The 23,407-nt window shown below is 44.6% G+C and overlaps 3 protein-coding genes across 4 annotated transcripts in view; 2 read left to right on the forward strand and 1 right to left on the reverse strand.

The window, feature by feature from the left end:
* Window positions 1-3,942, forward strand: part of rapgef5a (Rap guanine nucleotide exchange factor (GEF) 5a) — a 45,576-nt gene extending 41,634 nt beyond the window's left edge. Inside the window, exon 26 of the mRNA XM_070984238.1 lies at window positions 147-3,942. Within this exon, the coding sequence (XP_070840339.1) occupies window positions 147-265 (119 nt within the window). The 3' untranslated portion in view covers window positions 266-3,942. The remainder of the gene's footprint in view (window positions 1-146) is intronic.
* Window positions 3,943-6,486: 2,544 nt separating this feature from the next.
* Window positions 6,487-11,353, forward strand: cdca7b (cell division cycle associated 7b). The gene is made up of 10 exons (XM_070985184.1): window positions 6,487-6,605; window positions 7,863-8,006; window positions 8,088-8,188; window positions 8,751-9,033; window positions 9,164-9,226; window positions 9,439-9,621; window positions 9,775-9,930; window positions 10,044-10,193; window positions 10,303-10,439; window positions 10,891-11,353. Exons 1-10 carry the CDS (start codon window positions 6,588-6,590, stop codon window positions 10,910-10,912), a joined length of 1,257 nt encoding a protein of 418 aa, XP_070841285.1. The 5' UTR covers window positions 6,487-6,587; the 3' UTR covers window positions 10,913-11,353.
* A 1,220-nt stretch (window positions 11,354-12,573) lies between these two features.
* On the reverse strand, window positions 12,574-20,247 carry sp4 (sp4 transcription factor). Of its 2 annotated transcripts, none has more exons than XM_070984910.1 (7): window positions 19,599-20,247; window positions 19,252-19,322; window positions 17,932-18,288; window positions 16,619-17,822; window positions 16,045-16,243; window positions 15,286-15,485; window positions 12,574-14,958 (listed from the first exon to the last, which is right to left on the reverse strand). In XM_070984910.1, the coding sequence occupies exons 1-7, from the start codon at window positions 19,603-19,605 to the stop codon at window positions 14,687-14,689; spliced, it is 2,310 nt and encodes a 769-aa protein (XP_070841011.1). In that variant the 5' UTR covers window positions 19,606-20,247; the 3' UTR covers window positions 12,574-14,686. The 2 variants fall into 2 exon arrangements, with proteins under 2 accessions (XP_070841011.1, XP_070841010.1); XM_070984909.1 differs by having other exon boundaries at window positions 17,923-18,288; window positions 19,599-20,193.
* Window positions 20,248-23,407: the final 3,160 nt, after the last annotated feature.

The raw sequence follows: 23,407 nt of genomic DNA on the forward strand, positions 1-23,407 counted from the left end.
CATTTCCAGACAGTCTTTTGCTCTCTTTGTATGGCCATAACACAGTCTGTGTTTGTGCCCAATGTGTGTGAATCTTAGTGTTCTTGAGTCCAGTAGAAAGCTCTTCTGTGTGTTACTAATGTGCGTGTTTTGTGTCTGTCCTGTAGGCAACGAGGTAATCGGGGTCGACAGCGCCGAGGTGAGGGCGAGCGTTCACTACCTGCACATTATTGACAATCAGCAGACGCTTTTCGAACTGTCACACAAACTGGAGCCACGTGCATAAACACACATGAACACACACACACACATACACACACACACACACACACACACACACATGCACCCATACACACATACCCTCACAGACACACACACCAGCGCTGAGTCCGTGTGAGACAGAGGACGCTTCACACAGCAAAAAGTCACACATGCATACACTGCAACAAAATCACAGTACCAGCAGAGGGGCCAAGTGGACGATAAGGTGCCATGTGTTCTGACAAAGACACGGAGCTGCCTGCTTTCTGAAGGCTTTGACGCCCAGCTTGTGTTCATAAAGGATTTATAAAGTCCGTACATGCTCTGTGAACTGTCTACAGGAAGAGATTCTGCACAGCAAGACGGAGATTTGCCAAACTGAGACAGAGGACAGAGGAGGCTGTAATTAATTTGTACAGTATCTATTGGACTAAATATGCCCTTGTTTCTGTTCCTGTGATGAGCTTTTGGTTATTTATGAGCCTGTTCAGCAGGTGGAATGTTCCTTTGATTTCGTCAAAGTCTCATCACCCTCCCTCACCCTCACCCTCGGAGGTCAACAAGGACATGATCGCCTCTTCATCATTTCGGTTACCAACACGAAGTCGTCTGTAGAGGAGTTAGATTTGTTTATAACCTGATGGCCACAATCTGCCCAATCGACGGTCTCATATGATTTCATCTGCTTATCACATACCTCGTGACGCATGTATATCCAGATTACATGCCATAGTTATTTAGGTGTATGATGTGGAGCTTTTCTTTGGTTATTGAGTGATTCTTATGTAACACATCAGCAGCCAGTGCTGAAGCAGTACAACATTTTCACATATTTACACCTTTTTCTCTTTTCTCGCTGAGGCTCTGTCTTCTAACTAAAAATGCAGAGCCCCGGCGAGTGGCGACAGGTGTGACGTTAACGGTGTGTTGTGCCTGGCATATGAAGGAAGTACCGTGACAAGCGTTGTTCTTGACTCACTGTGACGTGAAACACTAAAGCGCTTCTGAACGTGCCAGAGTTCAAACACTGTTGATGAGGAGTGAACCGTTTTTAGAGTCCTGGTTGACTTTTAGCCAAACACTCCTCATGCACTCTTCTCTATGATGTTTTTGTGTGAATAGATAATGAGAATTTTACATTGTATATAACGTGGACCTGTACATTTTTCAGTGCCAAATGTCACATTAAGTCCTGCGGTGTAAATGGACTTTAGAGCTCTTGGTTTATTTAGGAATCAGTGTCTTTTTTTTTTTTTTAATCTGAGAATTTCATTTCCTTGAACGCGTCCTGGAACGACGTCTGGTCCTTGATCATGTAAAGCAGATCTGACTCCTCACGGAGATGCTTTCTGACATTATGACAACTGATTTCAGGGCGCATGATGGTATCCCACTCACACCGGGTTGCTATGGAAACACAGCCCCGTCACAGAGCTGTTTTTCTTTCTTTTTTAATCCTTGAGTTATATCACCTTGACAGACAAGTCAAAGCACTGCACCACAGTTAGGAAATAGCTTTATTCAACGACATCATGTTCGCGGGGAGATTTGGACGTGGATGATTTCGTCTGACTGACTGAAAAGATCACATGATTCAGAAGTGGTCTTGTTTGTGAAAACCAGTTCAGGGTGTGGACAGAATAATGGAAGCACAGACTTCCTTTGGTAGAGTGAGACTGTTTTTTCTTTCACAGCTTTGGTTCATCCAGTAATTAAAAAAAACACTGACTATATGCAGGCTGGAAAAATTATCCTCTGAACTAAATAAATCCTCAAATTCTGACAATACCTTCCTGTTGGCGCGGCCATGACGTGAAAAACTATTGTTATTCAAGTCACTGAGGGACCAGCCTGTCTCTTTATAAAATTATCACCCTGGCTTAGTCTGTAGTCACAAGGAAAGAAATGCAGCATGTGATGAGAGGAATAATTCAAAAATTATACATGAGGGATGATGATACATACAAATGATGCCCTTCAGAATGATGAGCAGTCTTCACATCTAGCAGACGCTAACTGTGTTTGTGTTATTCTGTCCTCACCCTGTGTCTGTCCACGCATAGCCTGTCACTTCAGTGGACCATTTCTGCTGAGTCGGAGAAAAATCCAGAGGAGAGATTCCTGAACGTTATGTAGCGATGCATTGTTTGGATGGATCTAAAACATGGGGGGTAAAGTGCAATACAGTAGAAATGTTGTTGCCACAAGTGCTTGTCGTCATTTCAACACTAAGCCTTTCAGAGCACAGAGCTGCTTTCTCCTTTTGAAACCTCTTCGCTTCATTACAAGAAAAAGATGAAAGATGATCTCAAGGTGAAGACTTGCTTTTAAGCAGTATTCTTGTGTTATGAGGAGCTTCGCCATCATCTGTGTATTAAGAACTCTTTTAAAGGCAAACTAACCTGCTGTTGTCACCAACGCTCTGACACTGATTGTGAAGCCAGTTTCTCGGACACTGTTGCTTTGGACCAGTCACCCAAGTTGATTCATTCTGATTGAAAGCTGACTTGAGCCATTTAAGTAGTACTTATATTACAGTTATTCAATAACACTCATGAAGTGTGGATTTCCCCTTTAAAGCAAGACTGTGTAGCTTTTCCTGAAGGGCAGCCACTGCAGCTTCTTGAGAACGTTTTGGGATAATGCTAAATGCCGAACTGCTGTTTAGCATTTAGCTAAAAAGCTAAGATGCTGTAACGGTAGCACAAGTGGAGAAAAGTCATAAAGCTAAAGCTATGTTTACCAAAACTTTGCTAACATTTGCCACCTTGAGACTTAAGTAAAACTCTTCAGTTGAGCAGCATTGTGTTTCCCTGCTTTTGACTTTCTAATTTTCATTTCTAAGAGAAACGTTATGTTATTTCTTCTCTTTGGTTCCCCAGTCTTGCTTTAAAGATGCCTTTTGTGAAACCCAGTCAGCGATTCTTTGACTGCTGGAGCTGATAAATCAGAGCCATGGTCTGTTCATATTCAGTGTCATAGGAAGGCCTTGTGGTAGTCATTTTTACTATTAACCTGTACATGATGCACACATGCACAAACACACCTCTGCTCATTGTGTTCAAAGAGCAGGTTAGTTGTGCTCTACTAGTTATTTATTATAATGTTAATTTATGTGTTTCTGAGGTGACAGAAGTTCATGTGCCATGCTCAGAAGGTCAGCAATGTGGATTTGTGGTTTGAAGCTGCAGAGCTGGAATGTAAACGTACTTGTTATGTTTTGTGGCCACTAGAGGGCAGCAGAAGAGCAAGTCAGTGTGACGACGCTCGTCTCCTTCCTCTGGTGTCAAATGCTGTAATGAACAGGAAACCAACAGGACGGTGTGTTTAGTGTTTAATCGGCTGTTATGACTGTGTAAAGTTAAGGGTTTTTTTTAATTTAAAATAATGTTGATTAAAACCTGTTTGCATGTTAAAAAAAAACAACACAAAGTTCAGAATGCAAGAGAGGACACATTGAAGGCTTTGTACTATTGTAATATTGTTGATGTGTAAATATATGCCCATGTTTGGTATGTTGTTATTATTTATCAGTTGTAAATGGAAAAAAACAAACAAAAAAAAACTAGTCAACCACAAAGCAATACGTCTCCCCTCGTGTCCCCTCAACCTTCTGACAGCTGAAGCCACATGTCTTTTCTAAAGCTGCGTTTTATTATGTCAAAATATGACTGAAATGAATAAATTATAGGTTTTATGTGACATTTTCCGAGTGAGCTAGTGGTCCTTTTTGGCTTTTGTTCGGACACTGAGTAGTGTACAAATATTTTCCAGGTACATTTGACCAGTGACATCACACCAACAGCACAATCATTGTAACATAAAGCACATCACAGAAAGTGGCTTTTCAACTTTCTCTGCAAGGTTCTCGATAACATCCAGCAGTGCAGATCACATAGTGAGAGACTCTGAGACTCTTTTCTTTATATAAATGAATACAAGGCAAGTTTCCAGAGCCCTCCAACCCCAGTCTGAGTGCCATCCCACAGTGGTGATGACCACCTTCCTTTTGATTTTACTTTTAACACAATTTCCTTAAATAGCTATCTCATTACTAATCAGGCAAAATGAATAAAGATCAGGGGTTTTGATACCATGCCATATTTATGAAGGAGGAGTTTACAGCCAGTCGCAGCAGAGCGCCTATTTCCTGTTTGGAAAAAGTCTGGATAATTTCAAACATGGCACCATAGGCCATCATTAACAGTCAGCTGGTAATCTGTCTTGCCTTCTGTCTCCAGGAAGTCTTTTGCTCCACTACACACAGAGGCTAATTTAAAAATGTTTTGGGCTAAAAGTGGTTAAATGGCCAAACAACTTCTTTATAACCATGGGAGAGGAACTTTGGATATTCAGCCTTTTGGGGGTTGTGTGAGTCTTGGCACATTAACCTTCTGCCAAAGGAATATCCTACATTAATAAAGGATACTTTCTCATATGTAACTCTGCTCTGTTAAATTAAAAAGCAACACTTAAACCCTTGAAAACACAGAATATGGCTCTTGTTCACTGTGGAAGAAAATGAAAAGATTCGCACCACAATAAGAGGAGCGGACAAAAGCGTTATTGATTTATGGTGGCCTCTGATGAATCACTGTGACTTTGTCCAATGGCTGAAGGACACATTAGGTTGAAAGTGGAAATTCTGTGGAATAGATATGAGAAGTACATACAGTCATTTAGGGGTTGTGCTTAAACTTGCCAGTAATAGTAATTTTCTAAACAGTAATTAAGTATTTAGCTAAAAAGCTTCTGTAATAGTAGCACAGGTGGAGAAGGGTCATACAGCCACTGAACTGACCTGTCTGTTATACAGAGTGGTTTAGGCCGAGGGTGCAGCAATATGGCTTCCTGATGCTGCTAACCCCTATCATTTTGCAGTCATCCTGATGGGTATTTTACACAGCAGGAAGTAGGAATGAGGGGAGTGAGATAAACAGAAGAGACAGGCTTGGTGGTGCAGGTGCTGTGTAATTGACAATCTGGCAGAGTGCTCTTGGAAACTGTGCAGAAATTGATACAATAGACATTAAAGGTCCAGTGTATTTGGATTTAGGGGTATCTTCTGGCAGAAAATGGCAGAAATGGATACAATAACCATAAGTATGTTTTCATTTGAGTGTAATCATCCGAGAAACAGAATTGTGTTTTGTTACCTTAGAATGAGTTCACCACAGTTTTTGTGCATGCAGCACTGTGTGTCAGACAGACTGTCAGTAACACTGGGGTCCTGGAGGGGACAGTCCTGTCTCCCTTCCTGCCTTCACCATCCACGCCACAGACAGCAGCCAGCCTGCCATCTTCAGAAATTCTCTGATGACTCTGCTATAGTTAGATGTATGAACAGGGGTGAGGAGGCTTTGTCACACCACCTGCAGCTCGACATGGATGAGACGAAGGAGCTGGTTGTGGACCTGAGCAGAGCCAAGGCACTGGTGACCCCCATTCCCATCCAGAATGCTGAGCCCCTTCAACATCTGCCAAACAATGCTGAGTCTGCGGTGGTCAGTGCTCTCCTGTCCGTCGATGTGTGCAGGGGCAGCAGGTTGACGGTTGCAGACACCAACAGACCCAGCAAACTGATTCGTAAGGTCAGTGACGCTGTGGGGGTGGACCTGGACTCTGTGGAGGCAGTGTCAGAGTGGAGGATGCTGTCCAAGTTAAGTGTCATTCTGTACAATGTTCCTCACCCTCTCCACGACTTGCTGGACAAGCAGAGTTCATTCACTGTAAGACTCATCTATGACTGACTATGCATAGGTATAAACTATAAATAAATGTATCCAAGTAAAAAGAACAATATTTATTCTGAAAATGTACTTCAAAATTGTACTTCAGTCCTGTATTCTAATGAATATATATCTTGTCACATTCTGTTACTGCTGAAAGTCTGTTTGAAGTCTTAATGATGTACAAATATCTGCTTACACAGCCGCCAAACACCTAAGGCAAAAATCACTGTCATATTGAAGGGGCAGGGTCTCCGGGATTACCACGCCCATATACCGTTTTCGCGCCAAAGCACGGACTGCACCATTGTAAATGCGGGGGGGGACTTAGATGAAAGACTACGCTTTACTGTGGAGAACAACACCTTTATGAGAAAACGCTAGTTTTTAGTGGTTTATCGTCATATATATCATTTATAGTCTTTAGTAGAATTTCAAAATTACGTGTATTGGACTTAACTACAAATTGTGGTTAGAGTGACCAACAAATAAACCCCTACTTTTACAATCACCGGACTTCTCTACTGGTTAATTTTTAAATACACCTCTACTCATTGGTTTTCATGTTCCAAAACCAACTTTGTGCTGGACAGAAATTTGCGGCAAACCAGAGGTAAAATGACTCTCACTTCAAAGGTAAGGGGCAGACCACAGCATGTGAATGTACCTGTTTTTCCCACGTTGCTTTTTGTGGTGTAAAGTCACAAAGAGGCAAAATGAACACCATTGTTCACGACTAGCGTTGTTGGCTTGGCCTGAATCTACTCTTCTGTAAAGATGCTTTCATAGCTTTCTCCTCCGAATAAGGTGGCATTTGTTTTTAGCTAATTCAGGTCTGTAGCTCATGTATGTATGAAACACTATTTGCAACATTTGTCTTCCGTCTTTGTTTTGACTCGGGCAGCCAGCTACCTTACACGTGATCGTTAACATTGTGGCTAAATGCCTGAACAGTAACAGTTAAGCTAATGCTCAAAGTAAAGGAGTGTTTTGTGATGGTATATGAGCCCAGTCTGTGTCGCCCTCCTGAAAGGTCAGAGGTCATCATCCCTTTGGCTGGAGGGGATGGTTCAGCAGATATTAACAAGTGGGACCAGGGACATGGTCTGAACTACGTGGATCAGACACTGATTAACTCCCAGTTACAGGCCCTAAAAGTTCAATCCTGTGCGTGGATAAAGGCTTGTACACGGTTTAAAAAATGTACAGAACCCCTAACCCTAATTTTGTGTTTTGATCCTCTTTAACAACTTACAAAAATACACACTGTAGTTGTGTCAGCTCGAAACATCAGGACTTGACCTCATTTTATGGGAATTGCTTATAAAGATGATTTTCAACTGATTGAAAATTAAACATTAGTCCATTTTGTCTATATCTATCATGGTGTGTACAGTTCATTCTACAAAGCAAAACCCCTCCCAAACCCAAGTACATACATTCATGTAATGTCATTTCTGTAATTCCACATCTTCATCAAAACATTGTGTGTATCCTTGTGGTCACGCAAACATCTTGACTTGATTTCCTTCCTTGTAAAACATTTGCATATCCGTGTTTACAACTGTGTTTGCTACCTTGCTGTCTTCTTCTTCCCGGTCTTTGTTGGCACATGGCGGCGTATCATGCTACCGCCAGCTGTCCGTCAACGGTAGTGTCACACCATTGGTTGGACTGTGTATTGTGCACAAGATGAACAAAACAGAGACCTACTTTTTATTTTGAAAGCAGCCCTTGTATGATCTGTCTAGAGCGCCTTCACAGCTTTAACTTCACTGCCATGAAGTGCATCGTTGTCACAGTCAGTAATATTGTATAATATAGTGAGAACAGAACGTGTCATCTGTTCCACCAAAGCTAGTTTAACATGATGCTCGATATATCTGCCGACAGGCCCCGTGCTTCAAATCCAAGTTTATCACTGCGGAGCTGGCTCATCTGTTCAGCCAGTCTGACAGTGAGGAGGAGTTTGAAGGTTTCAGCGAGGATGAGGAAGAGGAGGACAGAGGAAGTTTTAACAAACGGCGAAAGAGCAAGGTATGAAGTGCTCATTGTTTCTGTATTATTTGCTGAAAATGTTCGTGATACCACAGCCAAAACACCGTCTTTTCTCTCCAGATGGTGGAATCAGAGGTGGACAGTGACGTGGACACCGGCTTCTACTCTGATGGTGAGGAGGACCCCCCATCGAAGAGGAGGAGTCTTTTAGTAGCCCTGAGGTAAGTGTGTGTGTGTGTGTGTGTGTGTGTGTGTGTGTGTGTGTGTGTGTGTGTGTGTGTGTGTGTGTGTGTGTGTGTGTGTGTGTGTGTGTGTGTGTGTGTGTGTGTGTGTGTGTGTGTGTGTGTGTGTGTGTGTGTGTGTGTGTGTGTGTCAGTTAGATGATCACATCTGATCAGCTGTATCTCATTATGTTTTAACGTCCAGATCCCTGTGTAGACGTCTGCTCTGTTTGTTGCCGTGCAAATGCATTATGAGCAGCTATCGTCTTTGAGCAGCACTTTTCATTTATGTCAAAATATCTCTCACTGCTGCTGGCATGAATAAAGATTCTGATGTTTTTGAATTGAGGGAGAGCTGTGACACATTTGAGACTTTGAATCCTGATCAGACAGAAATATAAGGGGACTAATACTTGTAATTCGGTCAAAGAAAGTTAATTGGCAAGAGATTCAGCTTATTGCTTTTTCCACTATTTTCCACTATATCCGATGCCTGTTTCATTACAATGGTGTTGATTGTCCAGTGATTGAACAATGATCTTATTTTAATCTTGCTCCTCAGGTTTCCAGTCAAAAGACTGTCTACCCCCAAACAGGAACCGCAAGAGAAAAATATCCAAAAGCCAGTCAAGGTAACTCCACTTTCACGGAGAGCCAGTGGAAGGCAGAGGATGAAGCAGCAGCAGCAGCAGCAGCAGCAGCAGCAGCAGCAACAGGATGAGGAAGAAGAAGAAGCAGAAGAAGAAGAGGAGGAGGAGGAGGGGGAGGAAGACAAAGACAAAGAGGAGGTCTTGTCTCAGAGCCTAAGGAAACGAGACAACAACATCAAGGAAAACAAAGCCATGGTAATGAACCCTTCCAACCTTTTGAGTTTTCTCCATGTTCTGACAAGCTGTGTGATCTGTTTACTATAATTACATCAGTCCATCCTTTGTCACGTGTCCTTTGACTCTGGTCGTCTCCGTGTACTTTCAGCTGGCTAAGCTGTTTGCTGATCTGAGCACCATGGCTGACCTGACTCTGCCCACCACCCCTCAGGTAAGAATGTGTGCCAGCACCAGTTTGTCGTAACCATAAACAAAAACAGATGAATAAATTTAGCTAAGATAACCTTTTTTGAGTAGTAGTGATGCAAAATACAAACTTCAAATGCGCTTAACTAATCAAATAGCTCTAAGGCAATATATTTATGTAACGTGTTTTTTTACTCCAACTGATTTCCAAATACTGTCTTTGTCTTATTTCTGCAGAAGAAGAAGCGGACGCCAGAAAAGGCAACATCACGGAAACGCAAGTTTGAACCAGAGGTGGGGTCAGAAAGGAGGAACCCGTCCCGTAAGGCTCGTCCTCCTGAGAAATTTGCTGTGGAGGAAAAGAGCGAGCCAGTTACCCCCCGAGGCCCCAGGACAGTCGACCTCAGGAGACTGGTGCAGGTACAGTGTGCAACACACACTGTACACTGACTCCTACACAGCTCTCATGTATACGTATCGAAATCCTTGCATTAAAACCTGATTGGCGGCACAGCAGTGATGTGTTTGTGCTGCTTCAGTTTGACCTGCAATCTGTCGGTTGTGATCGGCCAGGTGGACGAGGAACATGTCGTCGAGGGAGGGAGAAAGAGGAAGAGCTACAGTTCCAGGAGGAGCCAGTATGACGTCAGGTCGGTCGACGAGATCACCAAAGAAGATCTGGACAACATAGCGTACCGCAGCAAAGACAAGATCTGGGACAAAGAGAATGTGAGTGGCATCAGGCCTTTACCCGTTTAGTGCTGTCGGTGCTTTATGGTACGGTCAGGTCTCCTGGGTTAGTGCGGCTTTTCACCGTGTTTGTGTGTATGTTTCTCTTCCAGGGCAGCTCGTGTCACCAGTGCAGACAGAAGACTCTGGACACCAAGACAGTGTGTCGCAGTGGTTTCTGTGTGGGGGCCAAAGGCCAGTTCTGTGGGCCGTGCCTGAAGAACCGCTATGGAGAGGACGTACGTGCTGTGCTGTTGGACCCGGTCAGTGCTGATGCACGTTAAACATTTCATTTTCCATTTCTCGCACTTTGTGTCACTTAGTAACAGCATGATTGGTCACTCACACTAAATGTGGACCTTTTCTTTGCAGACTTGGTCGTGTCCCATCTGCCGTGGGATGTGTAACTGCAGTCTGTGTCGTAAGAAGGAGGGCCGCTGTGCCACTGGCATCCTGGTGGGATTGGCCCGTTACAATGGCCACGACAATGTCCACCAGTATCTGGAGAGGTACGTCACCTCATTGTCTCTGTACAGAACATTCGCACAGTGTCAGTGTGACATCACTTTAGGACTGACCATGGAAAAATAATTGATAGAATTAAGCCAACTCTACTACTAATATCTTTGTCAAGTGAAATTATTAGTCATTTAAACTGTCAGCCAATGGGTAGAAAATTAATAATCATTATAAACCATGAGAATTGGCAGTTTTTCTCTTTTTCTTGTTCGGTTTTGGTGAGCAAGTTGGACAAAACAAGCAATTTTAAGATGTTACTTTGAGCTCTTAGACATTGCAATGCGTATTTTTCACGACCTGACATTTTCAGCTGAAGTGTTTAGTGATGAGTTGAAAGAATTCTGACAGCTCAAGAGTGACAGTCAGTTGTCTCAGCTTGACTGAAATCTGCTGTGCATTGCCAGCAGATGGCGCTCATGTCTTGTTTTGTTTCCATCACAGTATTCAGAAGGAGCTGAAATAAAGTCCAGAGAGGAGAAGCTGCACGTACAGCTGGGACCTGGAGCAGGCCCTCGTGCTGCACAGTACAGTAGAACTCATTTTAATGGTCGTTTTTAGGTTCAGACCAAACTTTCACTCAACTATAGAAGCTAAAGCAAAAAGATGGTCTTTAATGTCACCTTAACATGAGGCACATACACTGTTAATATGTTTTATATATCCTGATTTAAGGCTGCATAAGATGCAGAGATGATTTAATTGTGTCAAAGTCAGCACTCAGTTTCAAGTTGTATATTTTCATTTGAATATTTCTCCTCTTGATGTTCACTAGAGCAAATCTGACAGATATTTTCTGTGTTACGGATGCAAAAGGAGCCTTTTTATACCAACTGCTTGTCTAAAAACTTTGCAGCATTCTTGTCAGTCCACTGTAAATTTTAATAAAGAATGGCATTATCTCCTCGATTTGCCATGTTTTTTGTTTTTGTTTTGTTTTTTCAGATTATGCAGTCTCTTACCTGTTTGATGCTTGTATCAGCTCTCACAAATGTCAACAGTACACCACAGAGACTTCTAAGGAGGAAAATCAAGCCTAACATTATCGTACATTTAGGGGAGGTGCACACATGTTTTTTATGGTGCACCAAAGTTGTGAAACGTTGCTGCAGGAGAAGCTGGGTAGGATAAGGAAAGAAGCTGGGTAGGATAAGGAAAGAAGCTGGGTAGGATAAGGAAGGTGTGTGCCTGTGTGTGGATGTGTGTGTATTACTTATGTTGTTGCGGAATACATTTTCACATCATTAATCTTGTGTGTGTGTGTGTGTGTGTGTGTGTGTGTGTGTGTGTGTGTGTGTGTGTGTGTGTGTGTGTGTGTGTGTGTGTGTGTGTGTGTGTGTGTGTGTGTGTGTGTGTGTGTGTGTGTGTGTGTGTGACAGAGAGATAGGTCAGATCCAGGTGAAGCCTTTGCTCCTGGGGTGAGTGGAAAGCCAGTCAGCTGATCTCATGTCATGACCAGGTACCATTGCTGCAGGGCAGGGGTCAGCTGTAGGTCACTGGGTCTGAGAGTCAGGAAAGAAAGGTTTAGTCTTCCATGTCTGTAGTTTTTTTTTTTTGGGGGGGGGGGGGGGGGGGGGGGGGGTTATGACTCTCATTTTCTTGGTCAGAATCTGGCCCTGTGTGTCATTTAAGTCAAAACATCAAACCTCTGTCCTCGTTCTGATACTTTAAAGTACATTCATCTCCTGTTTTTACTTTCAAAACTACACAAAAACGCCTGAGGGTGTAGGTTTGGGAGTTTTTGAAGTGCTTCAAAGGTGTGACATGTCAAAGGCATGCACGAGCTGCCTACTGCTTTTTGTAAACCGAGTGACCTGGTGATGAACTCTCACAAGTTCCACTTTGATCGTAGCCGAGTTGGACTAGGGATGTTTTGTTGATCATGTTTTCTTAAGTTGGCAATTTATAGGCTCATTCTCCGTCTACACAAACCAGAAAAGCCCAGCAGTCAAAGCAGCTGTTTTTTTAGAGGTAACAGTTTGTTCTGTCACTGAACAGTCACAGGTTTGATCCTCGCAGCATTATCAGCAGAAACCATAACTGAGGAGGAGTGCCTGTGTAGAGGTCAGTGTACCATGTGTACATGTGTATTTTTCATCTGATTGAGTAACACAAATACCAGATCGTCAGAGGGGAATTTAAGACAGTTTTAATCACTTTATTGTGTTATGCAGGCAAAGCATCTTTTCTGCTTGAAGTTGTCCGTTTTTTCTTTTTTTTTATTGACATAACACATTTGTACAAACCAGTTTTAAAAATATCAATAAACTGGAGCCTTTGAGGCTAACCTGGCAAAAAACCCATTATCAAATGTCATGGAGACGAACAAACATCTTTAGAAAAAGATTTACAAATGAGATGTCACTACAAAATATCAAAGAAAGAAAAGTTGGTTGTCACACAAAATATTACCAAAAACATCTAAATTTGTTTGGTATCAACCTTTTCAACTTTAAACAAATAGTAACTTTTTTTGCTTTCTTCTTCTTTTGTTATTTATTTTTCTCCAAAAACACATTATGGCGCAAAGAGAAGAAGAAATGAACAGCAATGGTCAGACGTAGAAAAAGAAAGCCGGAGCACGGAGAGTAAAGAAGAGAGAAGCAGCACTACGGCAAAAAACTGAAACATGCTGTACACAACCTCAGAGTCAACGCACACAAATACACGTCCAGCAAAAGGCAAATAGTACAAATCAAGGATAAATAATAAATTAGCCGTACACACTGGGGTCCTGTGTGTTAACATATTGGGGAGGGGACTTTTGAAAACAACTGATAAATTCTATAAAATGATCTTTTAATTTAAAAAGAATGTACGCACTGAACTAACACAGAGCAACACCACCAGAAAACATAATATCCACACAGCTAGATGGCCCGACCCACTCCCACCCGCAGCTCTTCCCGCTCGTCACCTCTCTGTGCTGTGGTCCGCTCTCCTTGTCATCCCCTAATGATGCAGGAGAGTCCCCCCTCCGTCTCCACCCACCCAGCTCTGACGTCCCCTCTGTACAACAGCTTGTGTTAAGGCAATTGCGGTACATCGGTCGCGTAGCAGGGTCGGAGGTGGAGGGGGGGTCATCGCCGGAGCACAGGAGGCAAAAAGCAACGTCAGTGAGGGCGCTGTCGTCTGACGAGTCCGCCATTACGTCTGCCAGGTACCGCCTGATGACCGACAAACTCTCACCGGATAGACTGTGTCACTAAAGCCACCCCGTGGTGTCTGCGGAGTACCCGGCTTTGGTCAGATGACAGCACAGCTTTCACACGTTTTCCCGAATCTTCGAGCAAACTGGCTTGTTTTATTAACAGAGAAAAGTTCCCCTGACAATGTAAACATGGTTTCACTAGGATTGTCGTTATAGTATTGCTTTCACTACACAAACAAAGTTGTAGAAAGCTAGATTGTTTTTTTTTTCTCTATAGAAACCTTTCTTCTAATGGCCACTGCGCCTCAATAGGAATGCATTATTTATAAATCTTTTTATATGTGCTTTTCTTTTTTTTAGAATCACCCCCCTCTTCTTCCATAACAGTTTATCCGTTGACTGGTCTCAAAGGAATCAACACCTGAATCTGATCTGAGGACTAAACCTGAACCATGAATAAAACTCAAATTAGGTAGATCCTCTCCATGACAGCATGGGAACTCAAACACACACGCTCATTCATGCAGGTCACAAACACACACACACACCATCCCAAGGCTGCCCTTTGCTCTGTCACTGCTCTGCAACAGTCCTGTACTATGATTGACCCTCAGCACTGTCTGACAGGTATGAAACAGGAACACAACTTTGTGCATAGAGTTAGATTCTGTTGCGATTAGGAAAATGTATCTCGATGTCGGATGGTTTTAGATTCAGCAGGTCCCCCTGTCTTGTGCTAGTCTAGACACTACTTACATTCCTTTCCCCGCCAGGCATGGAATTATTATAGATTCATTTCATAAATGCCAAACTAATCTTTCATACCTTTAGACAAAATTTTTGTTACTATATCTGTTAGTTTTTTTTAGATTGTGAAGTTTATATTTTTTCCGTTTCTCTTCATTGCATGATCCCGTCTCTTTTGAGTCCCTTTTCATGAGAGAACATTTTCAAAATGACGTCAAATTAAAAGTTTCCAAAAAAAAAAAAAAGAACAAGAAAAGAAAAAGTCGCCACCCTCACAGTCCCTGCAAAGACTCCCAAAAAAACAGGAAGTCAACCTTCCGCAAAGAGACAGAAGTCAGTTGCCTATTCAAACTCCTCCTCTTCTTCCTCCTCCTCTTCCAGGTGATTAGAGGTGGTGGGTGTGGTGGGGGCAGAGTCACGCGAGAGGGTCGCCACAGCAACAATCTGAGGGGAGGTGCCCAGGCCTTCGGGGGCGTCTTCCTCCATGTCATCAGTGGTGATGATTGCCACTGCAGCTCCGCCCTTCTTGTTCTGGTGGGTCTTGATGTGCTTGGAGAGGTGGTCGCTGCGCATGAAGCGTTTGGAGCATTCGGGACACTCAAAGCGCTTTTCTCCTGGAGGGGACAAGACAACGAAATAGAGGGAAATAAGTTAAGAAAGGACCCATGCCTCTCTCCAGATACTTCCCAGTTGTGTGCCATCTTGTGAGCTTCGCTAATTATTCTAACTAAATATGTGCACAGCTGTTGGGAAGAGGAATAACCTGAATGAAGCAGTGAACAAGGCTACATTTTGCAACATGGCAAAGATGAATTCATGATGCTAGTGAAGTTAGTTTGGTACTGGACTCAAGCGTGATAAAATGCTATCAAGCCCCCACCTCGCCAACGTGACCAGGGTGACCCGCATTGCCAGTCAACATCCCTGTGTGTGTTTCCTACCTGTGTGTGTTCTCCGGTGTCTCTGCAGCTCGTCGCTCCTGGTGAACCTCTTGCCACAGAAGATCCAGTTACAGACGAAAGGCCTCTCGCCGGTGTGCCAGCGCAGGTGGGCCCTCAGGTGGGACGTCTTGCCGTACACCTTCCCACAGCCCTCCATATGGCAGATGTGCTGTTTCTTCTTTGTGGGGTCGCCGCTGTTCCTGCAACATGCACTCGAGTTAGGAGTGAGCTGGAGGCGGCTCGTTTTTTCCAGTTTCGGACTTTTAAAAATGGGCTCATTGTGGAGATGTATTCTAGCAAAGCAGAATACATTTGACTGGTCGCTGAATATTCTCAGTGTACTGTATGTTTTGGGTGCCAGCTCCTCATTACGATGTGAAGTGTTGAGCGGTGAGAGGTCGGATCTCTCACTTTAGGATACAAGCTGCACTGTGTTCTGACCATCTGTCAAACCATTTGTCCCACCATGACGTGACGGTCATCAATAATGTTGGAATAATCATAAAAATGTAAAGAAATCTTGAACACATGGTTGCAGATTTCTGATGGGCAAACAATCAAATTTAGAGATATTTGTATTTTTGCATGAAACTTGTTGCCTGGTGTATGATGTGTGATCTGACAAATTGTTTGTCTTGAAATACTGTATATTCAAAGCTAATATTTAATATGTAAAAGAAAAGCCAGTAATTCCCCATATGACTACATGTTTAACCCCACTTCCTCCTGCATGCTGCTGTGTTTCTAATGTGTTCATACCTTCCCTCTCCATCCCTGCAGTTTGGACAAGAGCAGGCGACGCGACGGAGCCTCTTGCTGGGCGGTCCCTCCTGGTCCGAAGAACTCTGTACGGATCCCAGCTGGTCTGGACTCATCGATGAGCCTGAAGCCACGTTGCCGACAGTCACCGTCACTGGAGACGACTGAACTTTGACCCCATCCTGACCCTGTGGTTGACCTGACAGGTGATTGAAAAAGGCAAACTGTGTAAACTTTGGAATCACAAACAAGTGCTGCATTGTCTGTGGGGTAGTCTGACAATTGAGAGAGCTGCAAAAGCAAGATCCAGAGAAATCTTGAATGCCATGTTGGATGTACCATTTGACTGAGCCAGCAGGACATCCTGGTATAGTTTAACTTTGAATGGTTAATGTTCAGTATGAAGTACTGCACCACACAAAACAGGAAAGTCCTTAGAGCTTCATATATCATCAGTAACTAATAATGCTTCCTCTGCCCAGCCACATTGCTTTAACCACACTGTTGTTTATAGTAATGAATGGATCCATAATGGTTTCGTCACTACACTTTCACGCCCTTAGTGTGCCCTTACCCTGTAGACCAGTAATGGTGAGGGGAACACCCTGCACCTGAACCCCAGCAGTGCCCAGCCCTGCGATGCTGACCGTCTGTACCCCTGACCCTGGGTTGATCTGTGCTGCGCTCAGCGTCAGGGGAGCTCCACTCAGGGAGACCAGCCCTCCACTCCCCACTGTCGTCCCACCAGCCACCGGGGCCAGCGTTAGCTGCTGTGGCATGGCTGCCCCGAGGCCTCCCTGCAGGGAAACTCCACCGGGAAGCTGCAGTGTTTGCCAGGTGATCTGCCCAGACGGGGACAGGGTCGGGGTCCGAATAAGGACCTGGGCTGGGTTCTGGAAGGCCTGGATGGGCTGCAAGGTTTGTCCTGGGGCCAGCTGGAGGGTCTGAATGTGCTGAGGTTGCTGTTGGCCCTGAGCCTGACCCTGACTCTGAGCCTGGGGCTGCAGCTGGATCTGCTGCACCAACTGGTGCCCCACCTGGCCCACGATCACCTGCTGGATGGTTCCTGTTGTATCTGTCTGGCTCTGCAGCCCGTTGGCCTGGTTCTGGTTTTGAGAGTCCGCCTCACTGCTCTGCACTTGGGTGTCGGCTGGTGCACCCTCTGATCCAACAGAAACCATTTGTGTCCCATCAGACACGCTGTCACCTTCAACTACTGCCGTGGAGCCGGTTGATGGTGTGGCAGGAGCTGCCCCAGGCACCGCTGTTGTCACCAGCTGGTTGCCATTGGCAACAGAGAATGTGCCATCTGCTGATTGGATGAGCTGCACAGCCCCACCCCCTCCAACATTATTTATCACGGGCAAAGCCAGGGTCATGCCACCGAGATTTATGGGTACAGTGGTCATAACAGGAGTCTGGGAGCCCTGCAGAGTCTGCAGCTGCAGTGGAAAAGACTGCGCAGGGCGGATCTGCAGCGGGACCGTCTGATTGGCTGTACTTGTCAGGATGGCCTGCTGGTTGGCTGGCTGGAGGATAGCCTGGGTCTGGCTTGGACTCTGGGTCTGGATGAGCTGGACCTGTTCCGGTAAAGCCCCAATGGAGGCTGTCTGAGCTGGGCTGATATGGATCTGCTGTCCATCTGCAGTCTGCAGGTGAGGGATGACCTGATACTGGACCCCGCCCCCAGCATTGGGCAGGTTCTGAACCTGGATGATCTGGAACTGCTGCTGTTGCTGATTGGCTGCGACACTGTTGGTCCCACCTACTGGCTTCACCTGCCCAAAAGGAAAGGAGCAGTGATACAGTCAAGAGGACAAACCACTGACAGACCAGACAACAACAAAAAACAAGTGCTCACACCCACTGCACACCCACCTCCTTTACCTTGCGTCCACCAGGTGAGCTGTCATTAGCCACGGTGGTGGCAACCGTCACGGCAACAGGCTGATTGGTGTTTTCCTTGGCCATGGTAGGCGCTGTTGTAATGATCTGCCAGCCGTTCCCCGTGAACTGAGCTGGGACCAGTTCCAGCTGCTGGGGCACGAGAGCCTGACCTCCAGCTGTGTCCACCACTATCTGACCCTGGAGCTGACCTGCCTGCAGCTGGATCTGACCAGCCTGGACCTGGATCTGCTGGGCCCCCGCCTGGGCCTGGGCCTGGGCCCCCTCTGGTCCCCCCTGCCCTCCGATCTTACTGCAGGTGGCCGCTAGCAGAGCCAACGGAGAGGGCTGAGAGGAATCCTGGAGGAGATGGGGAAGGAGAGAGGGCGGGGGGAGGGATGGAAGGGAGGGGCAGAGAGAGAGAGACGGTTAAACAGGAGAGACAAGGCACAAGCCAAAGGCAACACACATTAAGAGCTCATATACATACACAAACAAGAAAGTGCAACACATAAGTTAAAAAAGTCAAAAGGGAAGGGACGAACAGGTATCACACAATGAATACTTTAGAAGAATCAGGAGGAAGAGTAAAAGAGCGAGAGGTGGGGAAAAAACATGGTGCAGAAAAAAGAAAGACAAAAAGCTGAGAGAGAGAGAGCTGTCAGTGGAAGTGGGCGGTATTACAGGAAGCGAGTGGGTGGGCGTGTGAGAACCACATTTCTCTTTTCTCAGAACACTGGAGGAAAATGCCGCCTTCTCTCTCTCTCTCTCCTCCCTTTCAAAGGAACTAGGTCGCAGGCAAATTTTAAATGCTATACACCTCTCAACACTGCACAGAAACAGCCTAGATTCTGTAACAAATACAACAGCTTGGAATAACGGAGCAACAATGCCTGTCGAACACATTTAACAACAAAATATGTGCTGGCGAATAGCTGCCTGGCTGAAATTAATCTCCAAGATATATACAACCTATGAAAAACAGCTAAAAATAGAAGCTTCACAGTCGTGGAGTCACATACCAACGCTGCAGGTCTTCAAAATAAATCCATATGCAGAATTAAATCATTCTGACCCTAATTCAAACAGACAATTCAAAAGTACAGTGGTTGAAGTGTGACAGCCATATAAGCCTGTTCAAGAAGCTCTGGGCTGGCTCTCAGCAGGGCTGCACAGAAGCAGGAAGTGGAATTCACCAGAGAAACGCCCCCAGAGGTGTCTGGCTGGCTGGGAGGGAGGGAGCACATTTCTGGCCTGCAGGCTAGGCAAAAGTAATGAACTATGATAATACTCTATTTCATGTTTATTTTGAATGTTTTTTACCTGTGATCCAGAACTTTTCCCCTTTTTAGATGCTTTCCCTCCTTCAGTTCCAGATGATTCCTTCTTCGAGTCTGTGAAAAGAGAGTCCAGAGTGAGAATATTTCCAGCTAAATTTTCATTATATGAGTATTTCTGATTAGTACAAAGTCCCAGGATGAGGCACAGTCATTTAGACACCAAGTGGGCCAATTAAAATCTGATCATGATGAAGATATAGCATAACAAAGGTGATCAATAAAGGTAGAGGAGAAACCAGTAACCTCATCATCAATATCAAAGGGGCTTGGAGCCTCCTATCTGTCAGACAGAGAGAGAGGGGTGGAGACGGAGAGGGGGAGGGTACCTACCACTCATAACGCATTAATATACCGGGAGGGAGAGGGTGTAGTTCACGGTAGAAGGCCGGCCGGGTACAGAGGCGGAGGACGGCCTATATGTTCGGCGCTGGGCCGTGGCGGATCTGCCCGTTTGACGAAACCACCCACCGGCCAGGAAGGGCGGTGCCAAGCGCAGGCAAAATCAAGCGGACCTAAATAACGGAAATAACGGAGAACACAGTGACCGTCCCCGGCCCGTCGGCCCCCTCGCAGCCCCGTCGTACGTCTCTTTCACCGGATAGCCAGTCCATAAACGAGTAAAATAGCGCTTGTCAGAATGATATCCACAGAGGAGTTGGCAGTGTGTGACCGTAGAGGCCCACCCACTTCCATTTAAGCATCAGGACAACACCCTCTTCGCTGCTCCTGCCTGTCGCCGCCGTTTCTCACGCCGCGCGACGCGCGGACGCCTCGTCGCCGTCCGTCGTGCACCGAAACCGAACCGTCACCAGTGTTTGTATTTTACGCGTATTCCCTTTTTTTCGTGCACAATTGATTTTTTTTAAGGGGGAGATACGGGGAGATAGCTGTGGCTTTTGTGGGCGGACGCGCTCCTCCCACATATTCAGATTGGACGACGGGGCTCGGCGTGCGAGGGTCGAGATGGGAGTTGTATTTTGGTGAGGCCTCGCCTTCTCGATCTGGATTGGGCGGCCGGGACTACAGCTCCCATGATGCTGCGGCGCGCGCTGGAGCGGCGGTGTTGGTAGTCATGTTGGTGTGAGAGCGAGAGGGAAGGGCGGTGACTTCTGTGTTGTGGGGGTTGGGCGAACGGGAAAGGGAGGCGTGTGTGTGTGTGTGCGCGCGCGTGCGTGTTTATTTCCACTTTCTCTACACTGTGGTGTCAGAGGGTGACAGTCCTGGTGAAAAAAAAGAAGAAAAGAAAAGATAAGCAGTGGAACTGAAGTCATTTAGTTTTACTTAGCCTACAATTGAAAGCAGTTTAATCGTAAATAATGTTTCCTCTTTGCTGACATACTTTTATTTATGTGCCTCATATGTTTTCCCCGTCAATCCCTGTTCAACTTTAAATGTCATCAGTAGATAGACAGAAAATTAACTGACAACTGTTTTGATAAAGATTTATCATTTATAATATATGTCAAGCACAAAATGCTGTTTCAAACAGGTGAATATGAATGGAAAAAATCACTGGTCCACCTTCTCAAATGTGAATATTAACTGGCTTTCTTTGTCTTCAGTGATATTAAACTGAATATCTTTTGGCTTTTGGACATGTGATTGGACAAAACAAAACACTGGTTAAGATCAGTTTATGAAATAATCTATTTTCTGACATCTTATATTCTAAGCCATTAACCTATTAATATATAAAAAATAATGGGTTAATAGATAGTTAAAATAATCATTATTTGTAGTTCCTTCACTTGTCCTTGACATATTGACCTGTTCTATTCTTCACAGAATTTTATTTTACTCAGATTATACAAATTATCGAGCCTGTTTGCGCAAAATACAGACGTAGGCCTAATTAATCTATATGAATTATAAAAAGAAGCTTCCCCACATAAATATTTCACTATAAAACTGATTTTGCTGCAGTTCATTTGATGAATTTGGAGGACTCGGGCCGAGGGTTGGATCATGGGTATGCAGCAGGAGAGGAGCAACAGAGAACATTACTGAGAAAAGTCATTTGTTGCAGGAGTAGCAATCACACAGAAGTTTCTTGTTTCTGTACCAGTATGGAACAGAAGTCATGCCTCCCACCCACACACCAAAACCTCTTTCAATCTCCCAAAGGGAAATTATGTGTTTAATTCATGCCAGCACACAGAGCTACATGTTGACGCAGCAGGCCTGCATGGTCCCAGGCAGAGGTTTACTCCTGCCTGCTTTGTCCTCTCCTTCAGAGAAACCCTCCCTGAGCGAGGAGTGACTTTAGCCAAGTGGAGTCACGGGCCTGGTTCACCGAGCAGAAAACATCATTAGCGGCCAGCCAACTGAGGATATGCCCCTGGCACACGAGGGAAATATTTAGGCTTACAGGCTGTCAGCCAAGGCGATGCTCTGTCTCACTAATGGCGTGTTTCCACGGCATGCTACAGTTCGACTTGACTCTACTATTCACTTTAACGTGAAGTCAGGAGCATACTGAAAGTTGCAGATTTCAAGAATTCATCAAGCGTCTTATCAAGACTTAATGAGTCTCAAATCTGACTTGGGGCCTGAAGAGAAATAACTACAGAACATGGCTGCCCTGTGGTTCCTCTGTTTCTTTTTGGTCTGGTCTGTACTCTCAGCATGTTCCCACAGCTAAGCTACACACACACACACACACACACACACACACACACACACACACACACACACACACACACACACACACCTGGTGTGGCCCAGAAACATACATGTAGGCCCATACACGCTCACATGCACTGTAATTACTGCGGAAGCCAAGTGCCTTATTCCCGCCCCCTGGGCCACTCGACAGGACGTTGCTAAGCAACGGGGTCTGGTCTGAAGAAGGGTTGTTGTCTGTGTGTCTATGTGTGTGTGTGTGTGTGTGTGTGTGTGTGTGTGCGTGTGTGCGTGTGCGTGCGTGCGTGTGTGTGAGCATGTATGGTGGAGGTGATGGAAGTGGTTGTGGTAGAGAGGAGGCTATCTGCCTGTTATAGATAACTGTAATGTACATGACAAGCATTAATAAGCAAATAAGCACCAGTATTCAGTGCTACAATACTGTATGTTGCACTGAGGAAATGATGAACAGCAGCATTAATCCTCTATAAAATGTAACCTTTAGTGAGCCCACTGGAAGCTGAAAAGTTCTGGAGGGGCTTTACAGATTTAAGATCAGTATAGAATCAGTTTAAGATGAAATATAAATGGATGTTCCTACAATGTGCAGTGTGAAAGCGGTTGTAATACTTATTTTCCAACTGCTGCCACTAGATGGCGCCACATACCAGATTGTCCCTCACAGTGCCTCTCAAAGCCTGTATACTTAGACCGGAACCTTTCTCAGTATAGAAGAAACATTCACATATTTAAGTATGTAAAAGTATCACCATCACAAGGCGAAAATACTCGGTTACAAGCAAGAGTAAATAGGTACTCTGCAAGTATGAGACACAACATATACTTAAAGTTTCAATGTGAAAGCACTTGTTATGCAGAATGGCCCTCTTTATTATGTACTTTATAACTGATGCATTCATTTGATGTTGTAGCTAATCACACTGGAGCTAATTACTAGCTATTTAGCTTTTACTACTATATATATTGTTAAAACAATGCGTTATCTTTTATAAGATGATCATAGGTCAATGGTGTCAATATTTTCCTTTTAAATGCAGTAGCATAAAATGGAAATACTCAAGAAGGAACGAGTACCCTGAAAATGGGCATAAATACTTAATGTACTTTTAGTCATTTTCTCTACTGACCTTTCATTTGACCCAGCGTTGCTATGACTTTAGAACAGAGGACTATGGCAGAAATACATATACAGCATATATGACTTATTACTTCAATACAGCCCATTTAGTTTAGAAACACATTAATGTCAAAAATATTGACTGCACACTACAGGTTAGTGTTGAAACTAATCTGCAGGGCGAGAATGAGCAAGACCTGATAGTTGAGTATCATCCTGGTATGAAAGTAAGTCCCCAGAAACTGAACATCCAAATGAGCTCATGTGTGTATTTTTGCATGTTCTTCAACCTTCACATGAAGATTGATCAAAGCTGGAATTTTTGGAATTTGCTATTAATAAACTTGCTCAGCCCACACCAAAGTGGAAAAGGAGAATG

Source organism: Chaetodon trifascialis, chromosome 17 (assembly GCF_039877785.1).
Source record: "Chaetodon trifascialis isolate fChaTrf1 chromosome 17, fChaTrf1.hap1, whole genome shotgun sequence".
NCBI lineage: Eukaryota > Metazoa > Chordata > Actinopteri > Chaetodontiformes > Chaetodontidae > Chaetodon > Chaetodon trifascialis.

What these genes read in the sequence shown, in the direction of transcription:
- sp4 (XM_070984909.1), bottom strand. An exon ending in GGAAAAGTTCTGGATCACAG is followed by an intron (nt 18,289 to 19,251) that starts GTAAAAAACATT and finishes CATCTCCTCCAG; the next exon opens with GATTCCTCTCAGCCCTCTCC. An exon ending in TGCAGGGATGGAGAGGGAAG is followed by an intron (nt 15,486 to 16,044) that starts GTATGAACACAT and finishes TGCATGTTGCAG; the next exon opens with GAACAGCGGCGACCCCACAA.
- cdca7b (XM_070985184.1), top strand. An exon ending in GTGCTGTGCTGTTGGACCCG is followed by an intron (nt 10,194 to 10,302) that starts GTCAGTGCTGAT and finishes TTTTCTTTGCAG; the next exon opens with ACTTGGTCGTGTCCCATCTG. An exon ending in GTCCACCAGTATCTGGAGAG is followed by an intron (nt 10,440 to 10,890) that starts GTACGTCACCTC and finishes TTTCCATCACAG; the next exon opens with TATTCAGAAGGAGCTGAAAT.